General features: G+C 61.5%; 3 protein-coding genes across 4 annotated transcripts; 2 read left to right on the forward strand and 1 right to left on the reverse strand.

Annotated features, from left to right (window-relative positions):
- The first annotated feature begins 1,644 nt into the window (after positions 1–1,644).
- Positions 1,645–3,778, forward strand: LOC132319910 (procathepsin L-like). Its single transcript, XM_059831940.1, has 7 exons — positions 1,645–1,761; positions 1,906–2,028; positions 2,270–2,419; positions 2,675–2,899; positions 2,985–3,153; positions 3,352–3,466; positions 3,679–3,778. Exons 1-7 carry the CDS (start codon positions 1,645–1,647, stop codon positions 3,776–3,778), a joined length of 999 nt encoding a protein of 332 aa, XP_059687923.1.
- Positions 3,779–4,728: 950 nt separating this feature from the next.
- On the forward strand, positions 4,729–8,727 carry MYDGF (myeloid derived growth factor). The gene is made up of 6 exons (XM_059831939.1): positions 4,729–4,884; positions 5,723–5,773; positions 6,348–6,409; positions 6,739–6,820; positions 7,408–7,480; positions 7,852–8,727. The coding sequence occupies exons 1-6, from the start codon at positions 4,729–4,731 to the stop codon at positions 7,929–7,931; spliced, it is 504 nt and encodes a 167-aa protein (XP_059687922.1). The 3' UTR covers positions 7,932–8,727.
- Positions 8,728–10,734: 2,007 nt separating this feature from the next.
- On the reverse strand, positions 10,735–18,288 carry TNFAIP8L1 (TNF alpha induced protein 8 like 1). 2 transcript variants are annotated; one of them, XM_059831937.1, is made up of 2 exons: positions 18,256–18,288; positions 10,735–12,191 (listed from the first exon to the last, which is right to left on the reverse strand). In XM_059831937.1, the coding sequence occupies exon 2, from the start codon at positions 12,187–12,189 to the stop codon at positions 11,629–11,631; it is 561 nt and encodes a 186-aa protein (XP_059687920.1). In that variant the 5' UTR covers positions 12,190–12,191; positions 18,256–18,288; the 3' UTR covers positions 10,735–11,628. The 2 variants fall into 2 exon arrangements, with proteins under 2 accessions (XP_059687920.1, XP_059687921.1); XM_059831938.1 differs by lacking the exon at positions 18,256–18,288 and adding an exon at positions 14,468–14,503.
- Between the last annotated feature and the right edge of the window lie 6,626 nt (positions 18,289–24,914).

Below are 24,914 nucleotides of genomic sequence, written 5' to 3' on the forward strand. Positions count from 1 at the left end.
GAGCGAGCGGTAACGGCCAGAGGAAGCGGCGGGTGTTGTAACGGGTGCCGGGGAAACCGGGCAAAAATGGCTCTTCCTCAAGAATTGGGACTAAGCATGAGAGTGGCTTGGGAGGCATTTCTCCCATGAAAACCCAACATGTGGGGCTTTATTTTTAGGCGGAGGATGTGGAGGGAGAACAGATGTTCTTGATGACTTATTTTTAAAACAAAAACACTGCTCAAGCTACAAAATTAGCTTAGAGAAGCCACCACTCTCCCTGAAAGATGCTCGAATGGAAAACTTTCCGACATCTTCATTCCCAAAGCATGTGGAATAAAGGTGCGACGATGGTTCTCGCTCTTGGAAAGCCACATCAGTGGAAACTCTGTATTTGGTGATTTAGGGGTGTCTTGGGCATTTGATCTCTGTCCTCTGCCGAGGCTCTGCCATGTGCCACATGGCTTTGCAGAGCAGCACCCCCAGAATAACTGAAGTTGCTCAGAAATACCAGGGTCCATCAAAGGAGGCGTGGGGCGTGCGGCGGCGATGTGAGGAAGACAAATGGCTGCGGTGAAGGGGGGGCTGGCGGTGACGGGGGCCGGGGCTGGGCGAGGGCTGCGTGTGGATGCTGGCAAAAAGAAAGGGTGTAAATTGATATTGGAAAATCCTCCCGGAGGGATTTTGGTGAAGCACGTACGCACGGGCATCCCGCCTTCATGCTGGGACAGATGCGAGGCTTCAGTCATTGCTGTGGAGCGGCAGCTCCGCTGCCTCCCCACCTCTGTAGAAAAACCTCTTATCTCCGGTTCCAGCTCGAGCCCCTTGCTCAGAGGCTGGTGCAGATTTGTGCTGGTGCAGATTTCCGCTGGCTTTCAAGTGAAAACAGCTTGGTCCTGACCCAGCGGCCGCAGCTCTTGCTCCACTGGGCTCTTCTGCTTTGTCTCACATCCCAAAGCTGTTCTGGGTTGGAGCTCAGAGGCTGAGTTGTCTCCAGCCAACAGGCAAACCTTGCTCTGGAGGAGTCCAGATATGACCGACCCTGCATTCCCTGCTTGTCCTTTTGCTTGGGGCTCGATCCTGCTGGGTGCTGAGTCCCTGAGCAGGGGCAGTTAGCTGTGCTCCTTGTCGGTGGGGCAGGGAGAGCTGCTGCAGCCAGGGTTGCTGCTGTGGGAAGGGAGAAGAGAGGGCCGGGCCCGTGGCGGAGAAAACCAGCGGGGTTTTGCAAATAAAGAGTGGGGAGAGGCCGTAGGGAGCGTGGTGGGGCAGGGAGGGGGGAGAGCCAGCACCGTCCCGCCGCTCTTCCTGCCCTTTCGTCTGTGTTTGCCTCCTCCTGCCGTCCAGGCTCCCCTCTCTCGCAAAGCTCCTTGTTCCTCTCCTAAAAAGGACAGTTAAATGCCACCCAAAGGACGGCTAAGACCTCCTAAAGCTCCTGTCAAAACAGCAGCGCAGCCACGCAAAAGCTGATCCAGCTGAAGGAGCCAACGGGTCTCTCTTCCCTCTGGCTTGGCCGCTCTGCTTGCATTTCTCTGCCTCCTCCTCACCTCTAATCCAGGCTTGGAAAGACTCGTCCTGCTCCCAGCCCATGGCCCATCTGGTAGCCCTGGGGCTCAGCCCGGGGACCCCCCCTGACCCTGCTCTCCCCGTTCCCCCCAGCCTGGTGCCATGGCCGTGCCGCTGGGGCTGCTGCTGGTCCTGCTGGGCTGCACCGTGGCGCCGGATCCTGCCCTGGAGGAGGCCTGGGAAGGGTGGAAGAGCCTCCACGCCAAGGAATACCATCGGGTAGGTCCTGCTCCATCCAGGCCTCCCGGCATGCGCCGGGGCCGGCTCTGGGGAGGTCTCGCTCAAAGCCACCCACATGCACCCACCCCATCCCGTGCTCCCGGGGGACATTTCTGATCCTGCTGCCGCTCTGCCCCGTGGCAGGAGGCCGAGGCTGCCCGCAGGGACGTCTGGGAGAAGAACCTGCGGCGCATCCAGCAGCACAACCGGGAGGAGTCGCAGGGGCAGCATGCCTTCCGCCTGGCCATGAACCACTACGGGGACCTGGTACCTGCCGACACACCCGGCACCTTCCCTGGGGACCCCTCCCTGCACCTGGGGACCGCACACCCCTCAATGCACCCAGGGCTTGACTCGGGGATCGGGTACCCCCAACGCGCTCCGCTGGGAGCTGCAGGTGCCCCTGGGTCTGGGCTACTTTTCGGGGGTCAACCGGTCGGTGGGGAGCCACGGGGCCGCTGGCCGGGCACTCATGGCAGCACACGGGTTTTCCCTTGGCGACATGCAGACGGATGAGGAGTTTAACTGGCTCCTGAACGGCTTCACCCTGGCACAGCGCGAGGAACCGGCGCCACTCTTCCAGGTGTCAATGGCCCTGAAGACCCCGGCAGAGGTGGACTGGCGGGCGAAGGGCTACGTGACGCCTGTGAAGAACCAGGTGGGCACAGGGTGGGGGTCCAGCCAGGGCTGTGTGATGGGTGCCGGGAGTCTGGGCAGCAGAAACAGGCGGCAACATCCTCCCAAGCACCAAAAAACCTCCGGACGACCCAGAGAAGCAGCTCTCATAGTTCCGGCTGCTGTAGTTTTGCAGCTGAGGAGCTGGAGAGCAGCATTGGGGGGTCACAGCATCCCTCTCCAGCGGGTTTTGGGGTGATGCCGTGACCCCCCCCCTCACTGTCCCCATCTCACCCAGGGGCACTGCGGGTCGTGCTGGGCGTTCAGTGCCACGGGGGCCTTGGAGGGGCTCATCTTCAACCGGACGGGGAAGCTGACGGTGCTGAGCGAGCAGAACCTCATTGACTGCTCCCGAAAGCTGGGCAACAACGGCTGCCACGGCGGCTACATGACCCACGCCTTCCAGTACGTGCACGACAACGGTGGCTTGAACTCGGAGCATGTCTACCCCTACACGGCCACGGTAAGGAACAGCGGGCAACCCCGGGGATGTGGCAGAGCGGTGCCAGTGGGTCCCAGCCCCAACATCGGTCTCTCTCTCCACTCAGGACAACTCCAGCTGCCAATACAACCCCCAGGACAGGGCAGCCAACTGCTCTGCCATCTGGCTGGTGGCCCCGGGCAGTGAAGCGGCGCTGGAGCAGGCAGTGGCAGCCGTGGGCCCTGTGTCTGTGGCAGTGGATGCCAGCAGCTTCCACTTTCACTTCTACAAGTCGGGTATTGTCTCGCTCTTCGTGGCATGGATGGGTAAACTGAGGCAGGGCCGCCTCACTGCAGGGGTGGGCTGTTTGTTGAGCCCTGGAGTTTCCCCAGGGCACCCAGCCCAGGGGAATAGGATCCACCACCCTGCTTTCACCCGGAGAAGAAGCGATCGGGACTGGCCCCCCCAGCTCACCCCGGCTCTGCTCTTCCCAGGCGTCTTCAGCAGCATATTCTGCAGCCAGCGGGTGAACCACGGGATGCTGGCCGTGGGCTACGGCACGAGCCAGGAGCACGGGCGCAACGTGAGCTACTGGATCTTAAAGAACAGGTAGGGGCTGAGGGTGACCCCCCAAATCTGCCACCCCTTCCACCCCCATGCAGGGTGGGACTCCTGCCAGGGTCAGAGCTGCATGGCAGGAGTATCCCTGTCCCACGGGGTGCTCTGGCTCCCGGCCCCCTCTTGCTCGCCCTCCCTGAGCGGGGCCAGGTCTCCACGTGCGTGGGAACGCGGATGTGCTCATTCTCCATCTCTTCCTGCAGCTGGTCGGAGGTGTGGGGCGAGCAGGGCTACATCCGCCTGCTGAAGGGTGCCGACAACCAGTGCGGGGTGGCCAACCAGGCCAGCTTCCCCGTGCTGTGAGCCAGGACATCCCTCCCTCCCCGGGCGTCTCTCCCTGCCCTGGCTGCGGATCCAGTGCCGCTTCCTTCTGGAAAGGGGCTTTTGTTTGTGTGCGGTGAGAAGCAATTAAAAGCTGCACGGCTAATCGCTCTGCGCCTGAAAACGGGGGCCGGGCATGGTTTGGTGGCCGAGGCAAGGCTGATGCAGCCGGTCCTTTTCCTGGGGGGAAAGGCAAAGCTCCCTCCGCACGACGCTCGGTGAGAGGCTCTTTCTCCACACCTTTCCTCCCAGCCTGGCCACCTCGTTCCCCTCCTGCGGTCCCTTTTCCTTCCAGCTCAATCCCAAAGGCCACCAGCCAGGGCTGGATTTTGGGGCCATGGCTGCAGATCTGCCGGGCCTGAGCCGACAGCCCTGCCCCTGCACGTTGAGCCCTTCGAAGAACGGGTCTTTACTCCATTAAACCTGCGTGACGAGGCAGAAAACAAACCTTCCCCCCACCCCCGGCCTGCTCTTTATTTCCCCCCACTCCTGAATAATTCGGAGGGGGGGTTAGTGGCACACACAGCCCAGCAGCCCGGAGGGTGAGCGGGGGCCAGGCTGGGCTGAGAGGGGTTGCGGGGACACGGGGCACGGCCCGTGGTGGCCCGGTGGCAGCGTGGGCTCCCCAAAATGTCCCCAGCTGCCCCATATCCCCCATGGGAGCAACCACCCAGGAGAGCGTGGCCCCAGGGGCACCGGTTGGGGGGAGACTGCTGTCTCCGTGTCCCCTTGTTCCATATGCCAGTGGCCCCTTGTCCCAGTGTCCCCACGGCGTCTTGTCCCAGTGGTCCCCTGTCCCCACCGCGGCCTCCCAAGGGTTAACCCGCCCGGGCTCCCTGCCCACACCCAAGATGGCCGCCGGGGCGCCCGCTGAGCGGCCGCAGCCCGCATTGATCCCTCCCGCCCGCCGTAGCCCGGGCTTCCTTTCCAAGATGGCGGCGCCCAGCGGGAGGAGCGGGCGGAGGCTGTGGGCCGCGCTGGTGCCCGCCGCCCTGCTGTGCCTGGCGGCCCGGGCCGCGGAGGAACCGAGCACGGCCGACTTCGACGTGCGGCCCGGCGGGGAGGTTCACTCCTTCTCCCGGAGCCTGGTGAGAGGCGAGGAGGGAGGGGGTGAGGAGGGGGTACGCGCCTCTCTCTGATTGGCTGCACGGCACGTCGCTCGCGCGTCCCGCCATGATGATTAGCTGGCAGCGAGGGAAGGCGGGATGAGCTGGTGGCTGGGGGGGGGGGGTCTGGGCCGGTTGCTAGGGGGCCGGTTGCTAGGGGCGGGGGGACCCGGCCTCTGACGGGGGCAGAGGGGGGGGTCCCGGGGGAGAGGGGTCCCCAAGGGGGGGTCTCTGAAGGTAAGAGGCTCCCAGGGAGGAGGGGGGGTCCCCGAGGAGGGAGGGAGCCCCCACGGAGAGGGGAGTCCCCACGGAAAATGGCTCCCCAAGGTGGGACAGCCTCCACGGCGAGGGGGTGCCTAGAGAGTGAGGCCTGCCATGGAGAATGGCCCCCCCGGGGGGGTTCCAAAGGGAGGAGGTACCCCAAGGGGAAGGAGGGGTCACCAGGGGGAAAGGGGTCTCGAAGAAAGAGGGTCCCCACGGGAAGGAGGCTCACGGAGGGGCCCTGTGGAGAGGGGGGCTGGGAGTCCTGGGCCCCCAGAGCACGGGTCCCCACCCCAGCACCCCGGGGTCCCGCTGACACCCCGCGGGGGATGAGGGCTGCGCGGTCCCTGGCTCTGTCTGCGCTCCCCGAGCTCCGTGGTGCGTGCTCCTCCTCGGACAGCCCCGGGGTGAGACCGCCGGGGGCTGCACCATGCCGCAGCCCAGGTGATTCTCTCAGGTGTCCCCAGATGTCACCTCGTCGTGGAGAAGTGGCTGATGGTGAGCGAAGGAAAGGTCCTGCTTGAGCGAGGCTGCTCATTGTCATCTTCTCTTCTTCCAGGGGGATTACACCTGCACCTTCACATACTCAGCTCAGGGAGGAACGAACGAGGTGAGTTGGGCAGACCTTCGAGTGTTTCCCTTACACTCGGTCTCTACAGCTGCACAGAGCGAGAAGCTGTTCAGGACGATTTTGTTTGTCATGAGCTGATTCCAAGGACCAGGAGCTGTGAGGAAAGGTGGCTGCACCGTTTCCAACGCCGCATGTTTGCAAAAGTAACTTGTTGGATTTGCTCCCTGAACGGAAGCGTCCTTCGTGCGTTGCAATGATGCTGTGGTTCGCGAGGCTGTGACATTTGTAAGGCTTAACAAATCTCTGGGCTGGATGTCTCTGGAGAACAGAATCAGGTCCTTTTCTTTTAATGCAAAGAGAAATGAGACTTTAACTCTTTTCTGTAACTGTACTGATGGACTCGTGGAGAGGAGAGGGCAACCAAGCCTTGAGCTTTCTGCAACACAAAGTAAAAGGGGCCATCAGCAAGTGTTGTGTAGTTATGTTGAGTTATTTTAGAGTGGCTGAAACTTGCCATGCCTGCAGCTGGGAGTGGATGTGACTGGCCTCAGGGGTGAGTGGGAAGTGGGAGGCTCTTACCCACATTAACTGTTTGGACCTTTCCCCTCCGCAGCAATGGCAGATGAACATTGGAGTCAGCGAAGACAACCTGCTCTTCTCCTGCTCCGTCTGGAGGTGTGTTCTTTAACCCCAAACTCTCAGAGGCAAAAGCAGCAACACGGCAGGTGGGATCTGGGCCAGGGACCCTGCCTCCTGGCTGGGTTTGCCTCCCTGCAGGGCAGCACCGGAGGACTTTCCTCTCCTGAGAGATGCTGTGATTCTGGGTGGGTTCTTTCGCCAGGCAGTGGTTGATAAATGCTGTGTTCCCCCCTCTCCACCCTCCTCACTGGATGGAGCTACAAGAGAGCCAGAGGTGGCTGTGGAGGGAGGGAGCCCTGAATCCTGAGCTTATCTGCACCTCCACCCTCTCTGCTGATGTCAAAGGCTCTGCTTTCTTGTTTCAGGCCCCAAGGGAAGTCTTATCTCTTCTTCACCCAGTTTAAAGCTGAAGTGAAAGGAGCCAAGATAGAGTATGCCATGGCTTATGTAAGTCCCAGCTGATGACTTGGAAGCAGGCATGTGGGAGGCTGCTATAAAGCATGGATTGGACATGGAAAACATTTATTAGACATCTGTCCAATAAAATGCACTCCATCACGTCCCTAATTAGAGAGTGGTGGCAGTCAGGAGAGAGGCCGCAGGTAGCCCTCCTGCACCATTTTATTTCTGCTGCCTCAACACCATTGGGTGGCTTTGTCAGCGTCGGTGACTCCAAAAGACACCGTCCTGCCAGGGTGCACTGCACAAGGGGAGGCTTGGTTTGCCTCAACAAGTTGCACGTGACAAAGTAAATAAAACCTCTGCTGGTGCTTTTGTCTGGTTCGTTCTTCCATTTCCCAGTCTTCAGTGGTGAGGCTTTCAGTCACCCGAAGCACCCAAGTTTGTAGTTTAATAGGAAATGGAAAAATAGCCAGAGATTTTCCTTCATATTTCCTTTGTGGATTTAATTCTTTCACTCTACGTTATTAAAACACAAGTTCGTTCTTCAAAATGTGCTGTTTGTTTGTTTGCTTTAAGTACAGTAGCTTCTTGGATTGCCTCAACTGCTTAAACCTTCTTCCTTCCCATTTCAGTCTCAAGCTGCAGTGGGTGGACAAAGCGACGTCCCCTTAAAACAGGAAGAATTTGAAATCACCGAAAAAACAGGTCTGTGACTGAGAGAACTATGTAAGAAAGGGGCTGCTGTGGGAGACAAGCCTGGCTGTCTACCAGGAGACGAGTATTAAAGCTTAATGCAGATAGGTGGCAATGTATAGGAGGACAGCACATGTTACGGAGTCGGGGGTATAGTGCTCTTGATCCATAGCTGGCAGCAGGATTTTGCGGGTCCCATTCCAGTGTAAATGTTAAATTAGCATGGGGGAAAAACGGGTTTATCACAACGTGCTTGTCGTGTGCATAAGAAGGAAGTGCAATGCCCGACTTGCTGGCTTTATCATCCTGGAAAGGAACCAGCGGGGCTGTTTTGTTCATGCCTTACCATCTGTTTATCCTGTGCTTGTTTTCTCTCTTTCTAGTGTCTCACAGGGAAGGCAAGTTCCGTTTCGAACTGTCCAAACTCATGATTGTAGCAAAAACACCCCGTGACGAGCTGTGACCCTGAGGACGGTGTTGGGCCGGGTGTTTTGGCCAGAAGAGCATGGCAGATAGAGAGGATTACTTGTTAACTGCGGGTTTTTTTTGGTTGGCCAAACCTTTTATGTTTTCCATATTGAAATGTGCTAGGGTCCAACACAAGTGGGGCTTGGAGGTGTTAAGACAGATGCATTCTGTCTTGTGTCAGAGTAACAATGTGCTTTGCAGCTGGAAACCTCCTCTGAGACTCCTGATCTGCAGCCAGCCGTTCTGTCACCCGGTTTCTGCTTGGTTGGTCTGCTGAATATGGTAAAGCTCCCCTCCAGCCGGGGGCTCCTTATCTCCCTTGCTAGGAAGAGCAATGCAGAAAGATAAGTGGCTGGATTTAAACAGGGTTTGCTAAAGGAAAGTTGTTAACTCTGTAGTCTCTGGAGGGGAGACAGGATTTCTCTCTCTGCAAGCATGACAGAGGAAATAATTAAATTGGGTGGGAGGGGGAAGGAAGGGATAGAGTTGGCCAAAGCTATCTGACTCCTTGTTGAGCACGGCTACCGAAGACCGTCGCTGGCTTCGCTGGGGAGGATGTTCTGGACCTGCCCTAGCGCAGAGCACGGGTTGGGATAACTTGGCATGGGGAAGGCAGAGCTGCTTATTCTGACACAACCCAGGAATCAATCCAAGCAACACTTTCATGTCTCAGTACAACTGCAGGACTATTTTCTACATACAGAAGTGATTTTTTTCTTATCTAGAGTAATAACAGTGAGGGAATGTGGAATTCCTTTCCTGTGTAAATACAACACAAATAAAGAAATAAAGCATCACGCTCTCGCCTGAGCTTGCTCTGCTCTGTGACTCCTGCCCTCTCCAACCGGATGCCCAGTGAGTGGCGGCGACCTTTGGCGTTTGCTTGGCCAGGAGGAGCTGAGGTGTCACACGGGAGGTTGGAGGCTGCAGAGGGTTTATGGGGGTTCTGCCCACTCGAGAGGAGTCCCAGCACGTGAGAACAAGGCTCCAGCTGTAAGTTTGCATAACCCAGCACTGCCATGACGGGTGCTTTTGACGCCTGGTGATGGCTGTGGTCGTTGGTAGCTGCTTTGCCCATTTTGGGGGAGTTCCCTGGTTTTTTGGCCGTCTGGGGGTGCTTTGCACCAAGGATTTTACAAGCTCTCTTTTCCAGGCTGTTCCTAAATGCTTCTTTCTCTGCTCTTTGTCTCCTTCTGGATCTGCGGATACCTGCAGGGCCCAGGAGGGCTGTTGGGTGAGGAGGTGCATCCCCAGTGTGCTCCTACCTGACCTCCAAGCCGCATTTAGGGTGCTGGTGTTGCTGGTCTCTGACCTTTCTCCCTGTTTAACCAGTCGCTTGGAGGGAACCAGACCAAAGGGAGTTGAGGGGACTCATTTCCCAGACTTCTGCAGCCAGGGTTGGGATGGGAAACCCAGGTCCTAAGATGGCTCTTCTAGCAGAGAGTGTGCTCTCCAGGGCTTCCTGGGACAAAAAGGCAAGAGTTTGGGAACGAGGTGGGTGTTTGCCGTGGGGTGTGGGGCAAAAGTTTTGGATTAGACACCTGTATGTGAAGGAAAGCTGGTGCCAGGCAGCTGGTGGGTTAATTGTGGTCCTGGGGTGTACAAAACCCTGGGGACAAAGGGAAGAGCCGTCAGTTGGGGCTCATCTGAGCAGAGATGTTTCATGCAATTAAGGAGCATCTCGCAGCCGGTGCTGACATGCACCTCGAGAACAGAACAGCGAAGCGTTTCTGGCTGTCAGCACAGCAGCTGCTGCCACCGCATCCATCAGCCTCGTTCCGCTTTGCCTGCTCGCCGCATCTGCTGATAACTCCACCGAGCTGTTCCCAGCTCCGGCTCCTCTTCAGCACATACCTGACAGCTGCTGCGAGCCCAGGAGGGACGGGAACGTCTGTTCTCAAATGCCACGCGCCAAAGGCCGACTTCACCCTGCACTCCCCGAGGGACCAACACCTCGGTGGATCTTGGCCGCGTTGTCCTCCGTGCACACCTGTAAATGTGTTTTACCCCCCACCCTGAGCTGCGTGGTGCAATTAAATTAGCTACGATAGCTGGAGCCGGGCCTATGAAATGACAGAGATAGGGACTTTATTTCTTTTATTTAATCTTTAAGGCTGAAAGTTATCAGTGCCTCGAGCCAGCGGTGGAAAGGGAGCAGCGAGCGGGAGCCGTGGAGACGCTCTCTGCCCAGGAGCGTTGGCAGCCTCCTCTGCCTCGAGACATCCCATGGAACAGGAGGCACAAGAAGGTCGTAGAGATAAGGCCAGCTGAGATTGTGCGGCGTCTTGTATGCTAAAAGGGCAATTTTCAGTGTTTAAAGCCGAGATCAACGTGTTGGAAGCGGGCCATGGCTGGTGCATCCATGCTCTGAGAGCACAACGCTTTTACAACACGCCTGTATTGAATTCTGCAAAGTTGCCCGTTGCTCTCTGCTATCAGGGTTGTGCTTTTTTAGCTCCCGCTGCGCAGCGAGGGGACGCGGGGATGCAGAGGTGCACATGCGGGTGGGTGTCTGCGTGGGAGCAGGATTTGCTCCCCCCGGGACCCCAGACCTTTGCTATCGGTTTGCGCTGGGTTTTGCACCGCGTTTCCTCCCACCAGTTCAGCGCCGGCCGTGCAAAGCCCGGAGCTGCTGTGCCACAGAGCAGGGGCAGCCTGGCCGGCAGCGATGCCGGGGGACGGGGAGTAAAAACCCCAGGTCACAGAGAGCAATTGCCATTTAAAAGACAAAACCGACTGCCCCCGGCTCTCACTTTATCACTGTCAACCGCCGTTGTATCAGCCGCATGGAGCACCCAGGCCAAACAGTTGAGTTTATTTAAATAACTCATCAGGGCTACAGAGTTTGCTAAAAAAAACCAACCATAACTCAGTCGAGGACACGTAAAACGTATGAAATGCTAGGGAGGGCTTTGGACAACCACCGAGGAAGGCGTCGGAGACATCACAGTGGTACCATCGTGGAAGGCTGGCGGGGGGGAGTTGAGTCTTGGATGAAGGGGTGTACCTGGGATGCAGAGCAGGTCCCTCCAGCTCCCTCCCTGCCCCGAGGGACAGCCGCTCGCCCAGGCGAGGTGGGATCCTTCTGGTCTCAAGGACTTGTTTTTCAGGAGGCCGAAGCCCCTGCTAGCCTGCAAGGTGCAGAAGCACCTTCCTACCCTGGGCAGCACAAGTCTGGACCATGATTTGCTCCCACCACATCATGGAGCTGCTGAAAGAAAATCATGGGGCTCCACAACCCTCAGGTAATAGGGTCTCACAACTGTTCATCCAAGCAACTGCCCACCCACTCCGAGACACCTTAGAGGTGTCAGGCACCGCGAGTCTTTGGTTTGGTTTTCCCCCCAAGAGGGTTATGATAGAGTTCAAGGTGAGGAGTCCAGTTCCTTGGACTCCGAGCTAAGAGCACTTAGTGGGCAAAGGAAATCAAACTGTACAGCAGGAGCCCAGAAGCCCAGGATCACCTGGAAAGGACTCAAGCCCAGTGCAGGGGGGCTTTGCAGACCCTGGGCAAGGGTTAGACAAAGTCAAGAGGTTCAGACTTTTGTAGAAACGAGGAGAAAATGAGTTAGCATTACAGAGGAGAAGAGGACATCAAGCCTGGTGATGGTCAAAACAGGCATACGTCCTGTCCTCGGTCTCACAGGAGGCAGAGTCCAGCAGTTGCTGCCGATGGCCCATCTTGGCCAACTTCATATGTTGTCCTCCTCCAGCATCTTGTTAATCCCTTCGCAGATCCTCTTCAGGTGGGTGCGGTAGGGCTCGGACGGCCCGTAGAGAGCCGAGAGGAACTCATAGTCCGCAAAGTGATTGAAGACGTGGTTGATGCGGGAGTGGGATTTGGCCGTCAGGTGGCCGTTGACAGCCTGGTGCAGCAGGTCCCGGCACTCTGTCAGCACACCCGACATGACCCTGCGGTCGAAGGTGAAGTCTATCTGGTGGAAGCTGACAGCTGTCATGGCCAAGGTATGCACCTTCTTGCGGAAGCGCTCCATCACCAGCAGCTCCTCGGGGTTGAACTGCCCGTTACGGTAGAGCATGCCCAGCTTCATCACGATCTTGATGAGGTTTTTGATGATCTTCTGGGCTTCTTTGCGGTTGTGGGTGTATTCCTTGGTGGCCCGGTAGAGCTCGTCCAAGATCTCGCTGCTGGTGTCATCAATGAAGACGTTGGCTATGGTCTTGGTAGCCATCTTGCTCAAGAGCTTCTTCTGGGCCTGCAGGGCCAAGTTCTTGGTGCTGAAGGTGTCCATCTCTGCAGGGGGAAGAGGCACACACACAGTTCAGCCCATGCCCTGGATCAGTCCCCATCCCCTCTCCTCCCCTCGCAGCCTTTGGGGAGGAGAAAGAGCATCTCAGGCCAACGGCAAGACCGAGAGGAGCTCCTGGGTGCCAGGGCAGGCGAGAGCCGAGCTCACGCCCCAGGTTTTCTTGGTGGGGTGAGTTACAGGGTGTCCCCACCTTCCTTCCCCCAAATTCTGGGGAGAAACTACAGTGCAACAGGGAGTGTTGGAGGTGAGCGAGGTCTCCCTACCTGAGCATCGCCTGTGACCCTCCATCCCCATCTCCCTCCTGTGACTGGCACCACCCTCCTCCCCATGCAGGAAGGACTCTTGCCCCATCATTTTAACATTTTTCTTCCTTAAAACCTGACTCACTTCCTGCGGGGTGAGTTAGGGACAACCCAGGTGACAGCTGAGTCACCCACTGCAGCCGGCACAGCCGCGTGCTGGCGTACAGCCTAGCATCTGCTGAGGCCAGGGCGGCACGGCCGGTTTGCGGCACCCACCGACGTGTATCGAAGCCCTTTTCCCCAGCTCTGCCCGCCCCGGTATGCCCACGCTGTCGGAGCTCAGACTCGTTCTGCCGCCGTCTCGACTTCCTCCGGAGTCGGCACGAGCATCGCACAGAGGTGAATAATTCGGCAAGCCAGAAACCTCACCCCTTGCTCATCTACAGCCTGACTCTCCGTACCGCGGCGGGACCAAATCAATCATCTCGGGCAGATTACAGCTTTAAAAACTGCTGTGAATGAATAAAACGCCACCAACCCTGGAGATGAATCTTGCCCTGGGAAATCGCAGCGCTACAAATCACAGGGAGGCGAGAACAGCACGATAACAACCGGCTCCCGCGCCAGGATGGATGGGCAGAGATGGGGGTTGCTTATGCAAGAGCCTGCACGTGGCACGGTCAGCCTGGCAAAGCGAGAGCGGGGAAGGGATGGGATCGCGCTATAAATACATCACCGGGGAAGGGAGAAGAGCTATTTAAGCTAAAGGATGCTGCTGGTGTGAGAATGGATGAGGATAAATTGGCCATGGGTATGGAGAGGAGAGTTAGGGTTAGGGTTATTCTAGCGCAGAACTGAGTCCATCCCCATTGCGGGCAGCCCTGCGGACCTCCCTGGCCAAGCTGCTACCCAGTCCCGGACCCCCTCCGCAGCCCCTCGATCCCACTCCTAGCATCACGGAGCGCACGCCGGGCTCTCGGGACCAAATCCCAGCTCCCCATGGGGCTCGGATACCCCGCTGTGGCCAAGGCTCAGTCTTGCTGCAGCCAGTCGTGCAAGAGCAACAGTGCATGGGCAACGGTGCAAGCTGAGCCCCAGCTCCCCAGGCACCATCCAGCCGCCGGCTCCCCGAGCCCGAGGGCGGCCGAGGCTCTGCGAGGGCGTGAATTAAGTGAGCAATAACGGATTCGCCGTCACCGGCGCCATGCGAGCTGCCGCATGCGGTGTTATTTACAGCCCTTAGGAAAAACACAGAGGTTTGTAAGTATTTCCTTCGATGGGAAAACATTGATTTTTGCCAGCGTGAGCTTTGAGCTGAAGCTCTCACGCTTAATAAGACAGAAATGACAAAGCAGAGGCTGCTCTCGCAGAGCCATCGGCAGCTCCCAGGTGGGTCGGGCTCATTTAACGCCGATGGCCCCGTGCACGAGACGCTGCCGGAACCGAGCCCGGAGGGACGGGCAGGATGGGCAGAGGCAGCGCGGCTCAATTTTCTCTCCCTCGGCTGTAAGGGGGACCCGCTCTGCCCACGGCGGGCAGCCTCTTCCGGGAGGAGCGCGGCTTTGCCGCGGCATTGGCACCCTGGGAGTGCCCTCCCTCGTGTCCCGTGGCGGTTGTGGGGTACCCTGGGCTTGCCGCCGGGAGCGGTGCCCGGATAAGTAGGAATTCCCAGGTCTGAGCTCACTGTTGGGCGACCGCAGGCGTAAAACGAGGGCAAACTCCACCTAAGGAGCCCATAAAAATTAGGAACTGCCAGCTATTGCGAGCTGCCCCGCGCGCCCACGGCTCCCAATTGGCGACTGTAGTAACAGATCAACCCTCCGCTCCCGGCACTGAGTAACGCCTGGCTGCCCCGCAGCCCTCTCCTGCCAGGGACCAGGCAGATGAGCATCGCTCGTGGGGGGGAAACTGAGGCACGAGTGGTATAGGACCCCGAAAATGCGACCTGCTCCTTCTCCAGCGCTCGTGGGCTCTTTTGCAGGTTGCTCTTTGCAAACCCCAAGGAAACCCAAGCTCACCTCCTGGCACGTTCGCTCCCGCTCAGCACCGGGCCGGTTAACCCGGCACCCTCCGCACCACGCTCTGTCCCACCAGGACCTGCTGACTCAGCACCAACCAGGAGATTTCACCGGAATGCGCCGTTTTCCTGCTGGGAAGGGCCCCGCGACCCCATTGTTTGCAGAGGGGCTGCTATCGGTGCACAGAAGAGGCAAGCCTTGCCCCGACGAGCAAACTCGAGACCGAAATAAACTACCCGGTTTCCTTCCTGTCGCTGAAGTTTTCAGCCTTGCTCAGGGCTTGTTTTCCACCCCCTCCCTTCTTCTTTTTAATGAAAACGCCCTCAAAAACCAGCTTCTTCCACCAAAAAAGAGCAACCAGGCGTTGCTTTCAGCGAGTCCCTCCCTGTTCCGGAAAAGCACGGCAGGGCTGTGGTCCCAACGGTAGCTTTGGGGACAGTCACAGCCCTTTTTTTTTTTTGGAGGGTTTCCACCCATTTTGCAGCCCTGAGTGTTGGTGTGAGGGCTCGGCTGAAGGTTGGGACATCCGGATGTCCTGCGCAAGGTGGGGATGCGGTGACACAGCCGAAGTCCCTGCCATGGGGACGGATGCGTGCCAGCGCCGGGGCACAGCCGCATCCTGGCCGCGCTGCCACGGGGCAGGGGAGCCAAGGGCCAAATCCAGCGCGGGCAGAGGACAGGCAGCCCCGCCGGCACCTCCGCCGGCAAGTTTGGCATTCCCCCTCTGCCAGGCCAGCACCCACAAGCATCTCATCCAACACCCGGCTGCAACCTCAGCCCTCCATCCCGTGGGGACCCCCCGTAAAACATCTACTCACGTGGGCGCAAGCGAGAGCAGAGTCCGGCCCTCTCGTTAAAAAGCATCAATTAAAGCTCCTGCCTGCAGCGGGGGGGGAACACGAGACCCCGTCATCCTGCCGGCACCTGGGGCCGGCGGCGCTGGCACGTGCCATGGCAGAGCCGCTGCGTGAGCGCCGGCTGGCAGCTCGTTTACAGCAGAGGGGCCGAATCCAGCAGCGACGCTGTCCCAGGGCTATTTCTACGTCCCCCAAAGATCCCTCTCCCCCGACCGTCCCAGTCACCGGGTACCCACCAGCGGCTCCATGTGGTCATCCCCCCCAAACCCCCCCGGCTCCCGTGGCAGAGGGCTGAATATTTCATGCAGGAAAGCAAAAGCACTTAAATAACGTATGGGGCAGCGCGGAGTACGCGTGGGGCGCGAGGGGAGGGCTCCACAAAGCTCCAGCTGAGAGCAGAGGCACCTCTGCCTCCTCTTCCTCCTCCTCTTCCTCGCCGGGGCCATATTAACTTGTAGCCGTCTTGCTACAAGTTTCCTCTGACGCAGAAGTATCGTCTCCCCAGCCGGGGTAAACATTTAATGGTGGAGATCTCCCCGGTTTTCCCTCCATCCCCTATGCCGTTTCCTCCCGCTGCTCTGGAAGACACCCCTGCTCCGCACCCCAGCATCCCCGGTCCCCCCGAATCCTTGGCCAAACGCCGGGGGGTTGGATGGGATCCCGCTGCTCCGGTCTCCATCCCCTGGCATCGCTTTCCACCAGCTCCGCACGCCTCCAACCCCTATTAATTAATTAAACCCTGCCGCCGTGCTGGATTACAGGGTCGGAGCGCCGGCACGGCACAGGGATGTAACCAGAGAGCCCGACCGCCGTCACCAGCCCGTCCCCCACCAGCCGTGACCCCTCCAGCTTCCAGACCCCATTTTACCAGCGCTGAGGTGGCAGAGGAGGAGGAGGAGGAAGGGCACACGCCGCCTTTTGCAATAGCCGTCCCTCGCACGTTGCCATGGGTGCAAACAGCACCGAGAGCCGCTGGGTCTGGCGCGTGTGTGCCGAGGGGGGTGAGGCCAGAGAGGAAGCCACTGAATAAACACCTCAGCCGAGGAAAAACTCATTTCTTGGCAAGGACGGCAAAAAAAACCGCGGCCGCTGCGGCTCCTTGCAGCCGGCTACAAGGCTGGAGCGAGGACCGGGGATGCTGCGGTGAGCGCTGGCATCGCCTCAGCCGGGCACCGCATGGTGCATCTCGCTCCGGGCACTCATGTTAGCGGCTTGGCCATGTCCCCATCACTGTCCCCACCATCTCTGGCACCGGGATCTAAACTCCTCTATCCCATAATCTCCTTCCCGCAGGTGCCCGCGCCGGGGCAGCCCCGGCGCGGGCACCTGCGGGAAGGAGCAGAAACTTTTTGGTTTCTCCTTTGCACCAAATCCGGCGCGCACCGATGCCTGGGAACGCCGATCTGCCCCGGCAACTCCAACGTGTCTGTGCAAGGAGCCGGGCGGCCGATCCGAGGGGGCTCCGGCGATGCCAACCCTGGGCGTGGGTGGCGAATCCCGCCGGCGCTTCCCGTTTGCCAGCACCGCGTGGGAACGGGATCCCAGCACATGGAGGGGTGCCGACCGCGGGTGCTCCTCGGGGTGGGGGTGACATCCCCCGTGCGATCCTGGGGTGCTGCCCGGTGCCGATTCAGGATGGGGGTGCCGATCCGGCGCTGTATCAAGGAATCCCCCTGGGATTACCGCGCGCCGGGGCGGGAGGCAGCTGCAGCACCGAGAGGAAGAGGAGGAGGAGGAAGGGGGGGTTACTTTACGGAGAGGAGGAGGAAGAGGAGGAGGAAGGGGGGGTTATTTTGGAGCATCTGTCTCGCCTTCCATTTCCTCCTTTTCTTTATCAGGCTGCCACCGAGCCGCTCTCTCCGGCAGCAACTTCCTTTCTCCTTCGCTCGGAGCGGACGGAGGCTCAGGAGACTCATGGGGAAGTGGAAAACGGAGCAACGAGGGAGGGGAAACAGAGGCCAAACCACCATCCGTCTGTCTGTCCGTCCCGCGCCGGGGGCCTTGGCGCATCACATGCTTCCTGCCCGGGGATCGGCGAGGACAAAGCCGCTCCGGGAGGGAAGAAAAATTCCTCGGGACAATTCGGATCCGGTGCTGGGCTTGGGGTCGGCAAAAAATATTTATGGCCCAAATCCTTCCCCGCTCCGGAGCCGATAAAGCTTGGGTTGGCGGGAGTTGGGAAGTTTTACACTCTGTTGCTCCGGGCAGGATCCGGCCTCGCCAACGGGATTTGTCTCTCCGGGAACGGAGGAATTTCATCCGTTAAAGCCCAGGGGATGGGCAGCGGCCGAGGAAGGACGGGGCGACGCACGAAGCCAAGCGCTGCCATGGGGCACCCGTCCCTGCACGTGGGCTCCGCGCCTCGCCGGGAGACGTCCCCCGTGGCGGGGGGCTCCGGCACCTTCTCCAAGCTCCCGTTAGCCATCGCCTGACGGGTGCGGCGGCGTTTCCAGCCCCCCTCGGATTTCCCACCGGTTTTGGGGGGAGAGCGCCCTTTCCCCGTGTTTTACCCGCCTGGGGAAACTGAGGCACGGCCAGGGGTTCCGGGAGCCGCCCCCGGCTCTGCCCCCCCAGCTGCTCCCGCCCCTCGGGGCTCCCCCAACCCCCGGTGCGTCCCCCCCGGGGCTCCCCGGGGTGGCGCTGCCCCGTGGGCCGGGTGGGGCCGCCGGTGCCCGGTGACACCGGCGGGGGGGGGGGTGTCACACACAAAGCCGACGGCCCGGGGGCGCGGGGGGGCGGTGCGCTCTCTTCCGGGGACGAACGGCTTCGCCCCGCTGCCGGTGCCGGAGTGAGAAGCACGAAGCGGGCCGGTACCGCGCGCGCCCACCCCCACGGACCGGGGGAACCGGGGAGAAACCGGGGGAACGGGGCGGGGGGGCGCGATCCCGGCAGCGCTGCACCGGCGGGCAGCAGAGCCCGGCCGGCCCTTACCTGCTGTCTGCCTCGGGGGAGCGCGGCGCCGGGTCCGGGGCTGCTCCGGTGCCCCCGGCGGGGCGGGACGGGGCGGAGCGGGACGGGACGGGGCGGAGCGGGACGGGACGGGGCGGGGCGGGACGGGACGGGGCGGGGCGGGGGGTTTCGCTTACCCGGCGCCTCTCCCTGCCCGGGCGCGGCGGTGCCCCCGGAGCCGGTGCCGGTGCCGGTGCCCGGTGGGTCCGGGCCTCCCGCCCGCGGCTGCGGTGAAGTCCCGAGCGGGGCGAGGCGCGGCGGCGGCGGGGGCGGTGCCCGCGGGCTGTGCCAGCCAATGGCGGAGCGGGGCTTGCTACGAAGCAGCCAATGAGAGCGCGCGGCGGAGGGTCCCCCGGGGGTGGGAGAGGGACCGGGGCGGCCGCGGCCCCGCGGGGGCACAGTCGGTGTGCGTGGGCCCGGCCCGTTAGCGCGGCGTGGGTCAGGCACGGCGGTGCCGTGCTCGGGGCCTCCCTCGTGTCTGTGCGGAGCGGCGTGGGTGACGGGGTCCCGCGTGGGTGACGGGGTCCCGCGTGGGTGAGAGGGTCACGCGTGGGTGAGAGGGTCACGCGTGGAACCGGCGCGGGATGCTGGCCGGGTGCGGGGCGCTTTTAAACAAGACCTTAGGTGGGCGCTGCTAGACCGGGCTGAGCGTGGGCAGCACCGGGGGGGTCTCGCAAGGTCCCCCCTCACCTGCACGTTGGGGGCCCCGGGTGTGCCACGGGCATGTGACACCCATGGGGGGGGGGGGGGGCGGCGCGGACACCTCCTCCGGTGCCAAGACCCCGCAGTGCGCCCCTCTCCACCCCGCTCCCACCCTTCCCCGGGAGCGGCGTGCGGGCAGCTGCTGCGGGGGGGGCTCTGGGGGGGGGTTTGGGGGCCCCCCATGCCCTAAAAACCCCATCCGGCCCTGATCCCCCCCCCACCGCCAGCACAAACCGGGGACGGGCATCTCCTCCGCTTGGCCGTGGGGCCTGGCATCGTGGGTGGCGGGTGGCAGCAGCCCCCACGGTGGGCGCAGGGCCGGTTTCTCACCGGGGTGCCGTGGGGACCCCCCCCGAGCTGGGCAGCCCGGGCCCCGCTGCTGGCCAACGTCAGCCGGGGTGCAGCAACCGGGGGGGTCACGGCCGTCACCTCGTCCCTGTGCAGGGGGGACCCCGTGAGCCCCACGGTCCCGCCGAGCTGTGCCAAGGTTTGCACCTGCATCCCAAGCTCCCCAGCATCCGGACTGTCGGAGCATCCTCCTCTTCCTCCTCCTCCTCCTCCTCCTTCTCCTTCTCCTCCTCCCAGCTTCATGGGAAGGAGCCGCCGTGCAGGATCCTAATTCTGAAAGGTGGCATTAAACAGATTAAAGGTGGGATTTAGAGCGGATTAAAGTCCGGATTAACCAGAGCCTTGGCTTGAATCTTGGTCTCACGCAGCGGCTGGGAAGCGAACCACAGCCCCCCCAGATCCTCCCCAGCCCCCTCCAGCCCTGCCGTCCCCCCACCCCACCACGGTGCCTGACACCCCCAGAGCAACACCCGCCACAAGCCCCCCGCTCCTGCCGCCGCCACCGAGGATTTGCTCCCGGCCCCACGCTGTGCCGAACAGCCGGAGCAGCTGTTGCCGCTCTCCCGAACAGTTGCGGCATCAACCTGCCTGGCATAAATCACCCTCCCGGGCTCGTCTGTTCCTGGTGGCCACTTGCAGCGATGGGAAACAAGCCGTTAGCCGGGAGCAGCTCGGCACGGGCCTGCGGGCTAAGGAGACGGTGATAGATCGGTGGGAGGCGATGAATGGAGCTGGGGAAGCACCGGCAGAACGTGGCAGCTTCGCGCTGGCAGGGCCAGCTTCTGCCCTGCACCATGTCCCCATCGCTGCCTGGTCCCGTGTCCCCATCGCTACCCTGTCCCGTGTCCCCAGTGCTGTGCTGTCCCACTGTCCCGTTGCTGCCCTGTTCTGCATCCTCATTCCCGCCCCATCCTGCGTCCCCATCCCTGCCCTGTCCCATGTCCCAATTGCTACCCCGTTCTGCTTCCCCATCGCTGTCCCATCCCACGTCCCCCTCGCTGGGACATCCCTGCAGCCCCAGCCGCTCTGCTCACCCCGCTCAGGCTGTTGCTGAAGGTGCTGCGGAGGGTGACGGGATGGGCATGTGGGGGGCACCCTGCTCCCCCCAGTACACCCCCAGCACACCCAGCATGCAGACCCCCACTCCCTGTCTCCAACCCCTCCCCGGGAGCATCTCGGGGACGGTCCCCTGCGTTGCACAGCTCTCCACCTCGCTCCCAGCCCTGGGGCCGGACCCCAAACCCTCCCGGGGTCCCAGCAGCGGCTGAGGGTGGTGCTCGGCTGGGGGCCACGGTGGGGCTCAGCCCGGCACGGCCCCGTCCCTGCCGGCTGGCACCAGCCTGGGGGAGTGATGGAGCGGCCATTGCCGATCAGCGGCGGATGACAGCTGGCGCCACACGAAAACAGAGAATAAAAAAAGAGAAGGAACAGGATGCGGGCCAGTTCGTGTGCTGACTCTCTCCCCCCTTTCCTCCTCTCCTCCATTCAATGAAATGAAATGGTGTTTGCAGTGGCTCCTCTCCCGCACGCTGAGCATCGCCCTGTGCTTGGGGACGTCACACGTCTCATCCCGCTCCCTCTCGCACCACACGTCCCGCCTGGGCGGCTGGCACGCGATCAGCAGCACCAGCCCCGGCTGCTCCCCACCTCTGCGGCCCCCGGCCGGGTGCAGGGGGGGTCCGCTCCGGGAGAGGGGGAGCATCCTCAGAGAGGCAGCGTCTGAATAATTCAGGAGAGCTCAGCAAGAGAAACAGGAGCTGCTGCCCGCCGGGTCGCGGAGGAGCGCTGGGAAGGGCATGGAGCCGCTCTCTGTCCTCCCCTTCGTCCCCAGTGTCACTGTCACGCCACTTCAAGGACTGCCATCTCCATCAGCCTCAAGAGCAGGTTGCTGCTGGCACAGCCCGGGCTCCAAGGGGACCGGGTCCCCAGGAGCACCCCAGCACCCAGCACCACCACCCCGCTTTGCTGAGCAGGGCTGGCCCGTGGCTGTGCAGGGGGACCAGGTGGGCACAGGGTGTCCCCAGCACCCATGTGGCCCCATCAGGATGGCACATGCCAGACCCCAGCCGCTCCTGGGACAGGGGATGGTGTCGCTCCCGATAAAGCCGCTATTGTCACCGGGGCACGTGCGGGGTGGGGAAACACCCTCGGGGGGTGGTGAATCCCCCAAGCCTTTCCCGTCGCTGGCATCTTGCATTCCCATCGCTCCCCTCCCGCGCTCTGCACAGCTGCGCCTCACCACAATGGCCCCTTCTTGCCATGTTACCGGCGCCGGCTGTGCCGCCTCGGCCCCTTCCCCAGCGCCGACCTTCCCTGCCGGCAGCCGAGGCGGAAAAATTCATCTCTGTAAAAAAAATCCATCCCAGCGGCCGCCGGCTCCAGAGGAGAACCATAAGTGGGAGATGCTCTCCCTGGCACACACCGGAGCAGTTATCCTGGAGATGCACCAGGATATTTAGCTGGCGTTGGATGGGGGGAAAGGGATTGCGGAGGTGTCACTTAGGGGTGCTGACAGCTTTGGGGGCAGCACCTCATGGGTGGCCGGTGAGCCCGCAGGGCTGCCCCAAAGCTGTAGGGACAGGCTGTGGCAGGACCATCCAGCTCCTGCATCCCGGGAAAGACGGGGTGGATGGTGCTGGGACAGAGGTGAGGCTCATCCCTGCCTGCGCCGGGGCACCCATGGGAGAGAAACCAATAAGGATCCCTTGGACCCATGGATGTGTTCTCTCCCCGCACCCATCTCCCACAGCCTCCGGAGATTTTTCAGGAGGTGCTGGCTCACTTGCTCTCTGCTCGCTGCCTCCAGACGCCGCGTGCCGCTGCACACAAAGCCGGGGCATCGCTGGCACAGACCCTGCTGAAAGGCTGCGGATCCCATCCGGGGTTATTAAACCCTCCGGGCATGGAAGCAACCCAACAAACTTCGTTAAGGAGAAGATACAGAATCATTTCATAGAATCATTTAGGTTGGAAAAGACCCTTAAGATCCTCAAGTCCAACCGTAAAGAAAATAAAGATAAAAATAGGCAGAGCCCAGCACTGCCTCAAGCATCCTGGTCGCATCGGTGTCACCAGCCGCCACCCCGGCAGGACCCATGGAGGGGTGCGGGGATGGCGGCGCATGGCCCCCCCGGGAGCCACTAATTGATAGCAGCAGTAGAAGCGTTGCCGTTAACGCTTGGGGCCGATAATTAGAGGTGTTGCTCCCGCTGCACCCAGGGGAGTTGTTGGTCCCTGGGCTCCCGTGAGCACTCGCCGTCAGGAATTACAGCTGTATCCCAATCCCGCATGTCCTCTCCCGGGGGGCCGGGGCCGGAGGAGCCCCTTCCGGGCTGGGAGGGTGCGGTGAGTCCCGGTGAGCCCCCCGAAGGACTTGCGCTTTGGTTTTGGAAGATGTAAGGAGCCGCCGCTGTAAGGACCAGCTCTGCAAGGGCGGCTGCGTCTGTGGGGCCGGATCCAGGCAGCGGCCGGGGAGGGTGCAGCCCTCCAGGAACGGGGTTTAAATGGGGACCCAGGACCCACTGAGCCGGAGGGGTGACACTGAGAGTGCTTGGTCCCGGGGTGGGGGGGCATCTTTGGGGTGGCAGGTGCAGATGGGAGACGGAGGGTGATGGGGCTGGGTGCTGATGGTGTCCCCAGGGGTGGCACCCCAATATCACCTTGTCACCACGCACTGGGGGGACACTGCGGGAGCACTGGGGGCTGGTCCCCAGCCCAGGGATTTAACCCCTTTGCTCCTGGTGCTCCTTTTTGCTGATACTTCCCCTCTGCCAGAGCAATGGGGTTTCATGGGTCCCCAGGGCCATGTCACCGAGCAGGGCAGTCCCCACCCAGCAGCATCTCCTGCCACCCCTCCTGGGCGCTCCCCCCCACACCCTGCTGCACATCTGGCCCCCAAGCCACAGCTGGAGCGGGCGCCTTCTGCCTGTGTTTGTTCACAGCAGAGCGGCTGCGAACGCCAAGACTCGTTAGATAATTAAAGCTTGATCAAAGCTGTCGTCAGCAAGTGCCGCTCCTCGAGAAGCTGCCGAGCGCTCCTGTCCTCCCGCTCCTGTCCTCCCGGGAAGGGACGGCGTTGGGATGAGGACGCTCTGGGGGAGACACCCTGGGGAAGGGGCTCCTGCTATTACCCTCCCCAGGAGGAGGAGAAGCCTTGTCCCCATCTTGGGGACACCGTGCCCTGGCCCGATGGCACGTCATCACCGCCGCCTGTGCCGATGGCAAGCTGGGCGCTCGGTGTGACCTGCTTACCTGGGCTCATTAGGGGGGCAGCGAGGCTGAGCCCTGGATGCTTAATCTGGGGGCTGCTGAGAGGGACCCCCAGTGTGGGGCGGCGTGCCGAGCCGTGCCATGCCGTGCCATGCCGAGCCGAACCCAGGGCCCCGGGCACGCTCCGGCTGCGCCGTCCAGGACAAAAGCAAATGTAGGTTAAGCACAAAGCAATGCTGCTGCCGCACACGGAGCTCGGCCGCGCCGGGGGGGGGGCATGGGGCAGGCGCCCACCATGACCTCTCGCTGCAATTAGCTAATTGCTCCGTATTCCCGCGCGGGGGCCGGGGGAGATGCCATTATCGCTCCCCGCCGCGCTCTCCCTGTGCTAAAGCCGCCCCGGGGGACGCCGTCCCCTCCCCGCCTGCCCCCCGTGCTCCGCTGCAGCGCTGGGGGGGATTCGGGCTGGAAGGAGGGGGAGCACATTGCCCCCCAAAACCTGCTGTCCCCGGCCTGGCTGGATGCTGCGTCCCTGATGTCACCTGCTGGGGACAATGCTCTTCCTTAGTGCTGGGGAGGGATCCACTTTTTGGGGGTGCCCTGCTGCTCCCCAAGGCTTTGGGACCCTTCACGCCCAAATTATTCCCAGCCCGTTGAGTGGGAACCGGCACCATGGCACTCAGGTGGCACCTGGGCTGAATGTGAGAGCCTGTGACATCATCACGAGCCTGCGTGACAAATGACATCATCAGACCAGGGGGGCCCTCGTTCTGTCGCCTTGCTGGGCGGAGGGACCCCCACCCTTTCGGGTGATGGCAGCGAGGACAGGGAGGTGTGGGAGCAGGCAGGATGCTGATGACATCATCAGCGTGGTCCGTGACATCAGATGGTGGCAATCAAGAGGGGGCAGAGAGAGGGCTCAGGGCAGGCTGGGCTGGAGCGACACAGGGGCTGGCCGGGGTGTGGAGGAGGAGGAGGAGGAGGAGGAAGATGCTGGCCCCATGGAGTGGTGTTGCCAGCTCATGGCTGCAGAGCCTGTCCTTGTGCTGGTGGCGTATTGACTGACAATTCTTAATCAAGTGGATTATTAATTAGCAGAAGAAGGCGGCTGCTTAATCCTCCCCATCCTTGGCCGGGCTCGGAGCCGGTGTTTTATGCTAATGGCGCCCGTTATCGCAGCGCGGTCGGTAGCCGAGGCCGTGGCTGCCAGGGGAGCGCCGCTGCAGCGAGAGCCGTAATCGCAGATTTAATCAGATGGAACATTTGCTGAAGCCGACCGCGCCCAACGCCTCCGCCGCCCCGGTGTGCCGGGACCCCCCGCGCTGGCCCAGGGCATCCCGCTGCCGGCGGAAAGGAATGGTTGCATCCATGCTGCCGTCCCT

This window comes from Gavia stellata, chromosome 32 (genome assembly GCF_030936135.1).
Source record: "Gavia stellata isolate bGavSte3 chromosome 32, bGavSte3.hap2, whole genome shotgun sequence".
NCBI classification, from domain to species: domain Eukaryota; kingdom Metazoa; phylum Chordata; class Aves; order Gaviiformes; family Gaviidae; genus Gavia; species Gavia stellata.